Here is a 13,392-nt window from a genome sequence, read left to right as displayed (position 1 = left end):
TTTTATATTTCACATTAAACTTTAAGAATATAATATATGTGATTATTTATAAGATGATACATATAAAATACTATTAATTATTTTGATTATTTATATGATGAACCAATACAATTAATTATATGATGACATATATATGATACATAATACTATAATAGTGACTAGGGCTGAGCGTTCAGGTATCAATTCCGGTTCGTTTCAGATTTGTTTGGGTTTTGGGTTTCCGGAGTCAAAGATTTCAGCTCTGTTCATATATTTCTAAATTTCATTTCGAATTATGACTAGGGCTGGACGTTCAGGTATCCATTCGGGTTTGTTTCGAATCTGTTTGGGTTCTGTTAAATCCGTTCAGGGTATTTCTATATTAATTAATATATAAATATGTCATATTATTTAAACAAAATATCAATGTAAAAGTATTGTACAGTTGCGTTATAAAATCATTTATTTTAACAACAAGCGAGATAAATATATTAATTGGAGAGATAATAAAACAAAATCAGAGAAACACATAGTTTACCAGAGACACTCTATGTGTTGAATTTATTATAAAAAAGTTTTACTAAGATAAATACATTCAATAATTACAAATAAATAATATATTTCATAAAAGTGAAAAATAATACCGGCGCTTTCGAAGCGCGGGTCAAAATCTAGTATTAATTATTACGGAGCTGCTTTGATCTGTCTTAAAGTCTTAACTACGAACTTTTAAACCGTGGTTTAACTTGCAAAACGTACGGTGGTGCATTTAACAAGTGAGGATCACTCTTAGCCGTCTGTATAAAGACGATGATGTAGCCTAAACGTTACAACTGATCCCGTTTCCTTCAAGACTTGACGGTGGAGTTACCCAAATCGTCTATTTTCCTTATGTCTGGATCGTGGCATGCAAAGGTGTCGGCTTATCCCGGCGAGTTTTTTCTTTTTTAATTTTCTTGTAAGTTCCGATTTTATGTATCATAAATCGATGAATCTTAAATTGGACCCACAGTTATGGCTAACACCCACACTCGCACAACGGCACAAGCCACAGCCATGACTCTTTATGGGACGAGCGTCTTGGGAACCGGAGCGAGTTATGTTAGCACGTGCCGAGTCAGTTCCGAGTGTCCATTTTATACATCTTCTTCACGCGCTCTGTTGTTTGCAGCAAATAACTCGATATATATCAGTGAAATCACTCTTACAGATCAGTAGAATTATCGTTGCAGGAAAAAATATGTTATAAGTTCAAAAAAAAGAGAGAACATTATTAACTGGAGAAGGAAAGAGTGTGGGGAAGACGCGCTTCTCAAACGAGGATGGGAAGAGAAAAGTGAATGTGAAAAGCCATGCCGAAGTGTCGGAAGAGAAAGTGGTCCCATCCCGACACGTCAGAGTTAGAGAGATTGCCACGCTGTTAGGTCATATTCAAGAACGACACGTGTAAAATGCTTACTTGTCCACTAGTTTTCACAATTACAGAGGAAGAAAACTTGTTCTCTTCCATGAAACTCTTCTCTCCCTATTTTTTTTTCTCGTTTCTTTGTTTTCCCCAATGATAATGAATGCGATACTACAACGTTGTTTTCATATACTATAATGGAATACTTGCAACACGACTCTTATAAATATTGGGTTTCAGTTATACCTAGCTAGAAGGCTGGAAGACGTTAACTATTTCACAACTGATTACTTTTATAATCTTCCCTTGAATAGTATTTCAATACTGCATGATAAAATAGTGAAAAAGTATAAGACAAATTATCTCAGCAAAATCTATTTTGAAAACTATTCTTCGTGGTGTTTTGGATAGAACCGTAGAACGACGTTTTATGTTACGCCATAGCCAAAAAAATGTTACGCCATTTGGTTAGCCTCTAGATATCACCAGTCAAAAAACTGTTAGTTATCTGCCTAGTTATTGACATATGGTCTACGAAACACAATTACAATATTTATGCATCACTTTATAACATCACTTTATAAAACTATAGGAACGCATTACAAGACAAATTATAAGACTACGCAAAGGCATTCCAAACCAGAAAACGTTTAAACAGTGCAATATATAATATTGAACGGGAAAATCTTTGCGAAGTGACGAGGAGATTTGAAAGAATATAATTTCAACACCAAGGATGAAATCAGAGTAAAATATAACAATATTAGAAAAGGCAAGAGTATGAAATTACCATAGATAATTATTCACATCAATTAAATTAATTTTCGAAGTGATTCTTTATCATGCATGGGATTTCATGCTTGCATATCACAAATGGCTAATTTGGACGTCATTTTTAGTTGCGTTAACAAACCACCTTTTTCTCGAGCATCTACTTTTAAGCAGTGATTAATCTAACTAACTGCTGCGGCGGATATTCTCTCAAGTTGTAAATATTTAAACACAAAATACTCATAAAATTAGATAAATATGATTAGGAATATATGACCATTCAAAGTGAATATGAACCCATGGGTGGGAATAATAATGATACATATATTAGTTAATTAACTTTTATTAGATAATTGCTTAGTGGTGTAGTGGAATCCATTACACAACATTTTTTTATTTTATTTTTGTTTATTCTTCTTAGTTACTGTTATGCTACATTGATTATTTGATAATATAGTTAATCACTTGTTTAGTCATAGTCGTCACTGGCCACGTCAGTAAACAAGAATAAACGAATATGCTTATATTATATTAATCATATATTGAATTAATCAACGATTCTTATTTGTTATATTGCTGAAAGGAGAACGAAAAGTTGTCGAAACATATCATTGTGGTCCTATCTTCTTTTAAAATATGAATACGAAAACAAGGTTATAATTATTAATTATGTTGCTGCCCAATTTTTTTATTTTTTCATTTGGAGATCAACTGAATAATGTGTTCTTACCATATTTTTACCATCAAACTGCAGATTCATTGTATTGAGATTATCCTTCAAATGCTATTAGTCTAATCTAGTCGACAAATAAAGATTTTATTCCAATATTGTCGTAAATATATTCAGCCTTGCAATTAATTTATTTATTTTTGAAAGTTCGTACATTCTAAAAAAGTTCATACATATAGTTATTGTAAATTATTTGTATATTTTCACCATTTGGCGATACACCCCTTCTTTCAGTGTTTATATACATGATATTAGAAATTTGTAGAGTTCTTAATACACATATATATATATAACACCTGAAACTTTTTATATACATATTGCATATTGCTTTTTTGGGTGGAACCTACACTACAAGAAATAGTTCAAATTTTGACGACTATATCCGACAGAACTTGGTCAGAAACGGGTCTTTCTGTCCAATTTCTAACCATTTTTAGTCGTCAAAAATCGTCCGTCAGAAATATGTTTTGATCAGAAAGTGGTCAATAATTTGTGACCACATATATGGTTAGGAATGTCGTCAGTAATGTCATCAGAAAATGGTCAATAGCTCCTAACGACTGCTTGACGAGTTTGTGACCACTTATTAATAAATTTATCTAATTATTTATTTAAATTTTATTAATCAGTAAAATTGTATTTAAAATATAAATGACTAATCAAATAAATTTTAAAGTTGAAACCTAAATAATTAATATTGAAATTGTCTTAGCATACTTACATAAAGTTAAAAAAAAATTATAAGAAAGCTAGAATTGCTCGTTACTGAATTTTTAACCACAAAAATGCAAGCAAAATAACTATTACAGAACTATTTTTCAGTGGCGTCTTCTTCTACAACAAGTAATTCTGGAAATTTGCTCATCTACATGGTAAGTTAGCTCTCTTCTCATTTGTGTTCTGCTTGGTCCGAAGTAGACATGAAACTAGCTGAAGAAGGTAGTTGTCCTGGGTCTGGCAATCTTGCAAATCCAAAACTGTTACCTTTAATTGCACGACTTTCCTATAAAACGAGAAATATATAAGAAAGAACAAAAAAACAATTAACAATGAAAGCTAACTTACCATGAAAAAAAAAACTTACCATGAAAACTAGAGTGTTGATCTCTTTGATGTGTAAGAAATAAATCAGTCTTAACTTTACGCAAGTTTATTAAGAAAATCATTTACAAAGCTGTCATTGAAAATCATCCAAATATATAAAAGAAACATTTACCAAAATTGCTCTCCAGTAACCATCATTTGAGAATCTTCTCGATAGGGAGATATGCGCCGCTGGAAGTGAGGAAGAAGAGAAATAGATTAGGTTAAAGATATCAGAATTTATCAAGCAAGCTCACTATACGACATCGTTTAAAACGAAAGCAATTGATATTATTGACCATTCACTTACCACGATACAAACTGAAAGAAATGGTTCAATATTATAGAAAAATCTGACCACTTTTCGATCCATTTCTGACCATTTTTATGACGATAATAAATTGGTCAAGACTTGGTCACAAATTACTGACCATTTTTGTCACCAGTTCGGTTCGTCAATAATTTCTGACCACCTTTTGTCCATTTTTTAAAATCGTCATGAAATGGTTAATTTGTGGTTGGAATTATTTTTGACTAATTAGGTGGTCAGGATTTTGGTCAGAATATGTTATGTTTCCTTGTTATTTCAATAACCGTAGCATAGGTCTTGTTATTCAGTAAACAAATCTATTTTTTTTAATTATTACTGTGCCACCCTGTATCTCTATTAATATGACTTTGAAGCATTTTAATTGGTATAACTAGACTAATTTTTTGTTTAAATCACTCTAAGAACTTAAAAATAGTCTCTTCAAAAAGAAAATATTTTCTTCCTTCCCTAAAAGAGTAAAAGATCTCAAAACTTAAAATTTGTTAGGCTCATCTCCGGTTTGCTTTATTTTTTCTTCAAAACGATATAAAATTAAAATAAGTTTGTGATTTATTTTAATAGTTTCCTTAACTTTCTTAAATTCTAATGTATTCATTTTTAACTTCTTAACTAATAACATCTTTTATTTAATAAACTTTTAAATAATGTTTATTTATTTTAATTTTTAATTAAAATCTAGATTTATTAAAACAAATTATTATTGCATTAATAAAATCACATAACCACATAAAACAGTACAATTTTATTTAAATAATTCTACTAATACATCTTTCTTATAAATAATCAATCAAAACATGTTCTATGTTGTGGTGGGTTTCTATGGATTTTTGAATTTTATATTAGTTATGTATTTTTAATGTTACTGTTTATTATATATATATATATATAATTATTAAACTATATGTTATAAGAAGTTTAATCAGTATGTGTATATATATTATACAAATGTTTCAAAAGTAATTTTTATAAAATAAATAATTATCAAAGATTTAAGAATTATTATGCAAATATAAAAGTTTAATATCAAACTAAGTTTGTAAATAGTATTTTCTCAAATATAATGTAATACTATTCACATACTTATTTTCCATCAAAGTGATGTATTTATTGGAGATAGATTTTTTTTTTATGTTTTATTTCGTTTTGATGTTACCATTAGAGTCTAGAGACGCCCTAATGATCAAGAATAGCTCAGTTTTAATAAAGGTAATCTCTATGATCAATAATTGTAGTCTGCAAGATTAGCATGATTTGCAAGAAACATATATGCAAATACCGACTTTTAGAGATCATGTCATAATAATTCAAAACATCAAACGTAGTTAAAATAGCACAGTGCGTGACCTAGTGAGGATGATCTATTCAAATACGTTTCTCATTAGTCATGCCTCATATGTAATGATCAAATTACATTTAATGTGGAACATATGATCACACATTTTATGTGGAAGATATATGATACATTAATTTTGTAGGACGTTACCTATTTATGGTTTTTTTCCTTCATAATTTACTAAAATCATTTTGTAAATTTCCATACATATGTGGCCGGGATTTCGTAAGATATATATTGATTGGTACCACATGACCAAGAAAAACTGATCTGATAAGATAAAGAGCTGAACTATACAAACTTACCAAATATGAAAAAGTGGGGTTTTGCATTATACATCAAACAATTCAAATGCTGTAATCATATCATTTGCACTCTTTGGCTCTTTCTTTGCTTCTCCCAACCTGAGGTGAGTCACGCAGATTGTCAATTATCAAGGTAATTTGGAATAAGAAAATCAGTTACACTTAAAAAGTTTAAAGAGTCACTTTCGACCAACTTAATTACACTCCCACTTAGTCGTTAGGTCAAGCTCCCATCTGGGAGAATCTTTTTGAGATCTATTATCAAAAAAAATTAAAAGAGTTTGTACTTTTTGTTTATATTATATATTTTTAATTTGCAACATTTAAGTTGGATGAGAGACTATTATACTTCTGCATTTGCTATTGATCATTTGAAGAATGCTGGAATAATTTAGTGAATTTACAAGACTTTATTTATCGTACAACTCTTCTGAATAATGTTTTATATCCAAGCTTGCTGTGATTATATAAGATTTTTTTTTGGTTTAATATATATAAGTTTAGTAATCAAAATGAAAGGAATCCTGTTATTTATTTTGTGACTTTTGGCCTGTTAAATATCTTATCCTATATAGTACTATACATATTTATTTATTTTATTTTTCAGTTTCTTAGGACTTCTCCATTCAATCATGTTAATACCATTGTTTAATCTGCATTATAAGAGCATCTCCAATGTAAAACTCCATTTTTTCCTCCAAAATGGAGTAAAAGTGAATATGGAGTAAAATTGCTCCAACCCTACTCCATTTTTCACTCCATAATGGAGTCATGAACAAACAAAAAATAGATTACTCCATTTATGGAGTAAACTTCAAAATGTAGTGAGATATGGAGTTGGGTTGGAGCATATGTTACTGCATAATCACTTTTACTCCATTTTGGAGTTAAAAATGGAGTTGAGTTAGAGATGCCTAACAGAACTAGGAACTATTTTGACAAACTGTACAATAACACTCGTCGCAATTTAAATTCATCAACTTCATTACTCGTAAATGTAAAGTAAACTTTTAAACTACACCATTCCACAGATTTAATGATATAGTAAAAGAAAAGGAATCATTCAAATCCGTATCTATAAACCGAAACATTTTTTTCCCTCTAATCAATGTAGGACTAACTTATATAAGATTCGGTTTTGTTCATTCATTATCCTCTCTTTTATTTGTGAGTTAAAATGGTTGAGTGAGATTCCATGCGTTCCTCAACAATTAGTATACATAGACAACTCGCCTTTGATTCCATGCGTTCCTCAACAAGGCGCAGCTACACAGGATATGATCAACTCGCCTTTGATTGCAGAAGCTATTGCTCTCCGCTATGCTCTCCTCTCTGCATGGAAATTAGGGCTTCCAAAGCTCCGATGCTTCTCTAACAATGAAACGTTCATTAGAGCCATCAATTACGACATGCAGGTCAAGAAAATCTTCGGTATCGTTAGTGATATCAAGCAACTCTCCTCTGCTTTTATCACTATCTCTTTCTCTCATTTTAATCGATCTTTGAACACTGAAGCCGACTGTTTGGCCAAGCTTTCCCTTTCTTCATCTTTGTTTGTGGACCCACTAGTGGGCTGAACCTGGGCCTGAGACCATCTTCTCTTTATAAAATTATGCATGTGTTTCACAAAAAAAAAAAAGTATACATAGACATTTATTGTTTTCAATTTTGACCCAGCTAATCAAATGTTAAAGGTAGATGACAACTTCGACAGGGGATTGATCAAAATCTGTCACAATTATAATTGGAAAGCAAAGAACAGCCAAAAGACAAACACACATACCTATTTGATTTCAAAGACTAGTTCATATTCATACACTGTAAAAAAGATTTGTTGGTATATTTTGGGTGAATGGAATATAAAATTTAGCGTCAATAATATGACAAGAGGGGACCATAAAGATAGATATTTCACATGCTCTCTTTCTCTGGCTCTCTGAAATATGGCTCAGACAACTTCTCTTCCTTCGCATTATTTGTCCCCGAAAAAACTTCTGGTTTTGATATAGGTCTTTACTCGAATGTTTAAATATTTCTGTAAACAAACTATAGCAGCTGACACTACAAACTACTTCTGTTTCTATAAAACTAAACACATGGATCTAAAAAGCATATAACTGTATGTTAGAAATTCCAAGTAATGATCATATTACTATTCTGAAAATGCAATGTCAGAATATCTGACAAACAGGTATTAATGTGAAAAGGGTGACAATTATTGAGACAGGAATGGCTCAATTATAGGTAGTTAATTCATTGACTAGAGTAGATTAGTAGACCATAGCCCAGTTGTATATATTTACAGTTCACAAAAAGCCCAACTACAATTTTGCCAGTAAAACATGATATATTTACAGTTCTCAACTCCTAAAACATGGAATTTTGGTTGATGTTGGTTTAAATTTTGAGTTAGCAATTTTACAAAGGAACTAAATCAATTTTGTAACTCAACTACAATACATGATAAATCAAACTTAAAATCAAAAAATTAAACTGTATACATGATTGGTAACAATTTTGAGTTACCAATAATTTTTACTCTTAGCTCAATGTAAATCAATTGCACCACCAATCAAAACCATACTTCTAAATCTTAAAATTTAAGATAGTATTAACATATAATTTAATAATACGAAAATGTTGATTTTATAAAATTTTCATCGTAATCTACTAAAACTATTTTTTTACTTAATAAACTTTTTTCTATATTTTTGACTTATGTTTTTGCCTTTTTTTATTCCATAATATTTTATTGGTTGGCAAAATATTTGCGGAATTCGCACGCTATCCCGCCATTCCACAAATTACCAATCAAAGCCACGTATGTCCGGTATATAGCAAGTATGGAAAACCTAAGATTTTCTACTTGTTTTTTTTGTAGTGGAAATTGAGGTTATTGTCTTGAAATTGAGCCTCAACAACGATCATCAACATGTTCTGTTTCATGCAAAGAGTGTGATCTTAATAGCCCTGTTTTTTCTTTTGTTTCAGACACGTGATTGATTGTATTAAACTTTTAATTAATAGAGTAGCTTACCCACTTATGCAATGATTTGATTCCCCGGCAGTGTCACAATGGACATATTCTATGTTCAACTTATAAAAACAGGGTTCACAATCGCTGCTACTTGGACGAGAGCAACGATAAGCGTAAGAGCCGATTATCTTATGAGTTAATGAGACAGGATTCACAATCTCATTGTCACTGAGGGTTTAAATTGATTAATACCATTGTCACATAAAACAAAGGTATCATTGCATTTTCAAGAGATTACAAAAAGAAAAGAAAAAGCAAGAGTTTTCTCTATTGTTGAATACAACATATGATACAACCATGAATCCTTAGCCGAATCATGATGCTAAGCCATACTCAAAGCACAAAGTTTTTCTGCTAATGCAGAAATTGAACCAAATAAGAAAAAAATAATAATAATCAGAAAACTTGAGAGTTAATGAGATCTTAGGACGAGACAAGGTGGCCTTGGCAACAAAAGCAAGCAATCACAACACCAACTAACGCTCCTGCAAGAACCTGTGAAGGAGTGTGACCCAGCAACTCTTTTAGCTTTCTTTGACTGATGGGATGTCCTTCAAACAAGTCCCTTATTATCAAGTTCAGAACCTAACATCAACAAAAGACAACATTGTTTATAAACCAAACAAAGCTATCATCAACAAATACAAAACCAAAAGCAGATTACGGTTTCATTACCTCAGCTTGCATACCAGCATGACGTCTAACACCGATAGCATCATACATCACAATCAAGCTAAACCCTAAACAAACAGGAAACAACGAGTCGGCGACACCATGACAAAGCGCAACAGAGGTCGTCAAAGCCATACACAGAGCCGAGTGAGAAGAAGGCATCCCGCCAGAAGCAAACAACAAACTCAAATCCCATTTCCTCTCGATGAAGAAGTTAATAACCATTTTGCTCGTCTGCGCAAAGAACCACGCGAACACGGCCGAAACAAACGTCGGATTCGCCGACAGCGTCGCCACGAAAGGGCTAATCTTCACCTTAGCCGAAGCCGTGATGCTCAAGAGAGCGATCCCCAAACCACCGTTCTGCTTCAAATCTCCGGCCGAAAACGACGCCGTGTCTTCTCCGTAAGCTCGAAAACGCGACATCCATTGCCGAGACGAAACCAGCCCTTTAATCGCTCTGATGAACCGATCATTGGCGTTGCAGTCAGGTGTAGGATTCGAGGAGGCTTTACAGCAGAAGGAGATGGTGTTGTTGTTGTGGATAGAAGAAGGTAGTTTAAGGAAGGAGAGAGGAGAAGAAGGGTAAAGAGATAAGGTTGATGATGATGATGATGTGAGCAGCGACTCCATGAGAGAAAGTTGCTTAGCTTTTGAAGAAGCTTACTCTGCGACATACAGAGTGAAAAGGTTACAAGGTTGAGTGTGTGGAGAGACAAGATTGGGGTGGGACTGGGAGATTCTCCAACTGGGGCAAAGATCTCTTGTTGCATTAATCTAATTCTTATTACCAAAAAAGATTAAGCTGATTAACATAGAAATCGTGTGGTGGAGAAGAAAATGTTTTCGTTTATTGTAACGGAAGTATCACTCGAGTGTCGTGACTCGGACATATTATAGGTCAGGTTCTGTCTTAACGGATTACTGTCCGAAGGAGAAATTAATCATTAATCAAGTCCACCAAAAATGGGCCTAGTGTTTTATTGGGCCTTCTAAATTTCAACAAGGTCTATTTTTAGGTATTATAGACCTTGTTTTATTATCTATATTATTAAAAGAGAAGTACCCATATAAAATACCCCTTAATTTTCTTTTTAATTTACAATGGTACTGACATTAAATAATACTTCATATTTTAGTATTGTCTTTTCCACTTCAATTAATGTGTTTTTCAAAATTAAATTTAAACTAAATACAAAATTAAATAATACTTTCTATTTTAATGCTTTGTCTTTTCCACTTAGATTAATAGATTAATGTGTTTTCCAAAATTAAATTTGAATTAAATACACTTCATTAATTTTTCCATTAAATCAATGTCAAATTCAAAAAAAATACATTTTTATCAGACAAACAATTCTGGAAATTATAATATCAACTCTTCAATTAAAAAATCTGAAACGAAAAAGTATTAGAAAATTTGAATCGAAACTAGATAATATTCAAACGGATTTACCATTTTGGTATCTAGAGAACCATAACCAAATTTTATCTGAACGAAATATTTTGGATATTCGAATGTATTTAAATCATATTTATATACTTCAATATGTTAGCTATTTTCGAATTAATATCCAAGATATAAGCTATTTTAAGTTGTTTAAAATATTTAAATATAAAAAAATAATCAAAAGTAAACATTTAAAGTAGATAAACAATAATCAGAACACTAAAAATACTTCAAATATATATTTATTCTTCATCCAAATATTCAAGTTAAACCTATTTTTAATTTTTAATTTAGATACTTTGGCTTACATTACTCAAATTTACATGTTATATTATTTTATTTTTAGATTTAGGGAAATTTAAAGATATATAAATTTTGAAAATTTTAAAATAGTTTAAACGGGTTATCAAACCCGCAAAGATCTGAATCAAAGCGGAACCAAAGTTTATAAAGGACAGCTCGGAGGTCTTTACTCGCTACCTACATACATGGTAACCGCAGCAAAGGAACTATACGGACAACCGCTGAACCCTTCATGATACCTATCTCGGCCTCGAGAGTTATGCCAAATTGATGCAAGAGGATGTGGGTCGAGTAAGAAATCCCTCTCCTCATCTCTCTATCCATAAAAAAGGTCATGAACATCGTAAGGTGCTGCTCTTCGCGAATCCCAGCTACCTGAATAGAGTTAGAATCTTTAAACTCAAAAAAATCAAATCCGAATAGATTTTAACTGAATTCGAGTGGATATTCAAATACTCACTCCTACCTTAGTCAATATAAAACGATTAAATATTATAAATATACTATTTAGTATAAATAAATAGAAACAAAAACTGAAAATTAATACCCGTGCGATCGCACGGGTCAAAATCTAGTTGAACCTTTAAGAACAGAGGCGACAAAGTAAATAAATTTCAAAATATTTGGAGATGCGGGGAATCGAACCCCGTGTCTCTCGCATGCGAAGCGAGCGCTCTACCATATGAGCTACATCCCCTTGATGTTTGTTAATCAAGGTACAATCTTGAGTAATTTTACATATGAAAAGTTGTTTCACATTTGTAAAACTTACAGCATTTTCATTTTCATGATAAATATTTTTGTGGAATATACATGCAAACAAAACATGAGATACACAAGGAAGCTGTATATTTCGTCTGCGTTCGCACTCAACAAATAAAATTTCTATAAAATATCTCCAACTATGACACCAAATTTGATATTAAAATTACATCAAATTTAATCTTTTGGTGTCATAATTTTTTCCATCTCTAACTATAACACCAAATATTAAACCAAAAACAATATCATATATTATTCGATGTTTTCAGTTTAAATAATTTTATATTTTTATTATTTGTAATTAATAAAAAAATATTTATCACACTTAGATATCATGTTTGTTAAAATTTCATAATTTTATGTTTGTAAAATTTATCTAAATTCATAATTTTCTGTTTGACAATATTATACCTTTTGTGTATTTATTTGATATAGTGTTATATTAAAAGTTACAAACTTTTAATTATGAAAAGTACATAAAAATAATATATTTATCTTAATAAAATTTGTATTAGTTAGTAATAAAATTTAAATATATTATAAAATATTTTTTTAATTATTTACTATTAAAACTTAATTTACAATAATGTACTCTTATTAATTGTTCATTACTGATTAAATATAAAGATTATAAACAATGTATTAAAATATAAAGTAAATGTTAATAATCATTCAGTAAATCCTTACTTGAAATTAAAATAAAATAGAAAAGTCTTATGATATTTTATTTTTCTACAATATAAAAATAATATTAATTATAATCAATTAGTGATTTCTTATTCGATGAAAAATAATAAAATATGTATATTACATTCCTTCATCCGGGGAAGTTTTCATAGTCTATTTTAATATTTGGTGTAATGAATAGTGTTACATCAAATTTAGTAAACATTATTTACTTTACACAAAATTTCATGGAATAGTGTCTTTTTAATGTTTTATTGAAGATGTAATTACGTCTAATTTAGTGTTTTGGTGTTTCATTGGAGTTGGCCTATATTGTTAGAAGATAGAAGATTAGGCATATAGAAGATTGTTGGCTCATATGGAAGAATACAAAGAAACATGAACACTAACACATGCAAATATTGTAACCCAAATATAAAAGCAAACAGTCAATAATTAAATACGTCTGTATGATTGGTTATAAACTTATAATCATTTAGTCGGCAAAGGTTTTTGTACCACAATAATGAAATTCTTAGAAACTAAACTAAATCAAATGTTAAGC

The 13,392-nt window shown here is 30.7% G+C and overlaps 1 protein-coding gene, 1 long non-coding RNA gene and 1 other non-coding gene across 3 annotated transcripts; all 3 read right to left on the bottom strand.

Annotated features, from left to right (window-relative positions):
* Positions 1-3,551: 3,551 nt before the first annotated feature.
* Positions 3,552-4,487, bottom strand: LOC108859746 (uncharacterized). Its single transcript, XR_008934498.1, has 2 exons — positions 4,279-4,487; positions 3,552-4,160 (listed from the first exon to the last, which is right to left on the bottom strand). It is a non-coding gene; the product is annotated as an uncharacterized LOC108859746 (long non-coding RNA).
* A 4,689-nt stretch (positions 4,488-9,176) lies between these two features.
* Positions 9,177-10,508, bottom strand: LOC108859872 (uncharacterized). Its single transcript, XM_018633776.2, has 2 exons — positions 9,650-10,508; positions 9,177-9,559 (listed from the first exon to the last, which is right to left on the bottom strand). The coding sequence occupies exons 1-2, from the start codon at positions 10,277-10,279 to the stop codon at positions 9,398-9,400; spliced, it is 792 nt and encodes a 263-aa protein (XP_018489278.1). The 5' UTR covers positions 10,280-10,508; the 3' UTR covers positions 9,177-9,397.
* Positions 10,509-12,023: 1,515 nt separating this feature from the next.
* TRNAA-CGC (transfer RNA alanine (anticodon CGC)) lies at positions 12,024-12,096 on the bottom strand. The gene has a single exon. It is a non-coding gene; the product is annotated as a tRNA-Ala (tRNA).
* Between the last annotated feature and the right edge of the window lie 1,296 nt (positions 12,097-13,392).

This window comes from Raphanus sativus, chromosome 5, assembly GCF_000801105.2.
Source record: "Raphanus sativus cultivar WK10039 chromosome 5, ASM80110v3, whole genome shotgun sequence".
Taxonomy (NCBI): Eukaryota; Viridiplantae; Streptophyta; class Magnoliopsida; order Brassicales; family Brassicaceae; genus Raphanus; species Raphanus sativus.
Note: the sequence above shows the minus strand (reverse complement) of the source record. Positions and strands in the feature narration are given on the sequence as shown.